At 40.1% G+C, this 1,373-nt stretch overlaps 1 protein-coding gene across 1 annotated transcript in view; it reads left to right on the top strand.

Moving 5' to 3' along the window:
• The window catches only part of LOC115402382 (trace amine-associated receptor 1-like), a 999-nt gene extending 194 nt beyond the window's left edge, over positions 1 to 805 (top strand). Inside the window, exons 1-2 of the mRNA XM_030110893.1 lie at positions 1 to 131; positions 204 to 805. The exon at positions 1 to 131 is cut by the window's left edge and continues 194 nt beyond it. Of these exons, the coding sequence (XP_029966753.1) occupies positions 1 to 131; positions 204 to 805 (733 nt within the window). The remainder of the gene's footprint in view (positions 132 to 203) is intronic.
• Positions 806 to 1,373: the final 568 nt, after the last annotated feature.

The following is a 1,373-nucleotide window of genomic DNA, read 5'->3' as shown; positions in this document are numbered from 1 at the left end:
ACAGCTGCACACTCCCACTAACTCTTTAATCCTTTCTCTGGCTGTGGCCGACCTGCTTGTGGGTTTTGTGGTGTTTCCTCTCAATATGGAATTCTCTGTCAACCTATGTTTTTACTATCCTGACGTACTTTGCAAAGTGCGAGAGAGCATTGATGTGACACTGAGCACAGCATCTATCCTCCACTTGTGTTGTATTTCCATTGACAGGTACTATGCAGTGTGCCAGCCTCTGACATACAGAACTAAAATCAATGTTCATATTGTTGCGATCATGATTGTCGTAGCCTGGTGCATTTCAGTTCTGGTTGCAATTGGTTTTCTTGTTGCAGCATTGAACTTTGAAAAATGTCAAGAAAACTGTTTTTTTGGGATCTTACTTGCAAATATTTTGGGACCAATGTTTTCATTTTACATCCCAGTAATCGTCATGGTGGGCATCTACCTGAAGATTTTCCTGGTGGCTCAGAAACAGGCACGCAGCATCCAGAACACACACTGTCAGAGCACAAACTATCGAATGACAGTCAGAAAGGTGGAAGGAAAGGCCACAAGAACTCTGGCAATTGTAATGGGAGTCTTTCTGATGTGTTGGACTCCTTTCTTTCTGTGTTTTGCTGCTGAGCTTTTGGGAAATGCTTCTGTGCCTGCTGAAGTGTATGAAACCCTAGTCTGGCTTGCACTGTTTAACTCCATGCTCAATCCGTTCATCTATGCTTTTTTTTACAGCTGGTTCAGATCAGCTTTCAGACTCATCCTATCTGGAAAAATATTTCAAGGAGACTTTTCTCATGCAAAATTGATTTGAAATGTATTTTGTGCTGAAATATTCATGCTTTCTCGACAGTAATACACAGTGTCCAAAAAGCATTTAAAAATAAATAAATAAATAAAGGTTGGTATTGCCTGGGATACAAATAAAACTAACATGAACAAGTTCTCTGTTTGTCAGTGTGAATAAATTGTGAAAAATTGTGTGTCAGTAACTCAAGTAAACGTCATAACTAAACACAGATTGTTTCTGAAATAGGGAACAGACATCAGCTTTCCAAATCTAAAAACCAAGAATTTAGAATTTTATCATTCATGTGACTTTAGTCACATGAGGGCCAGTTCCACCCTTGTCAAAATTCAAACTCAAGAACTGATCCAATTAAAATTAACATTGTGCCAATATTTCAATTATTATTCCAACCCCTACCAATGGAAATAACAGGTCCTCAGATGATGATCGAAACTGTGTTTTCAAACAATGCAGTCATGTGATGGTAAAAGCTGAACCCAGCTGAACATGAACCCCATGCCCCTGAATGACCAGGTCCCAAGAACAAGGAGCCACCCCAACAGGACACCACAAGAGGACCTGGGCAGGGACC

This window comes from Salarias fasciatus, chromosome 15 (genome assembly GCF_902148845.1).
Source record: "Salarias fasciatus chromosome 15, fSalaFa1.1, whole genome shotgun sequence".
Lineage (NCBI taxonomy): Eukaryota > Metazoa > Chordata > Actinopteri > Blenniiformes > Blenniidae > Salarias > Salarias fasciatus.
This window is presented reverse-complemented; position numbering and strand designations above follow the sequence as displayed.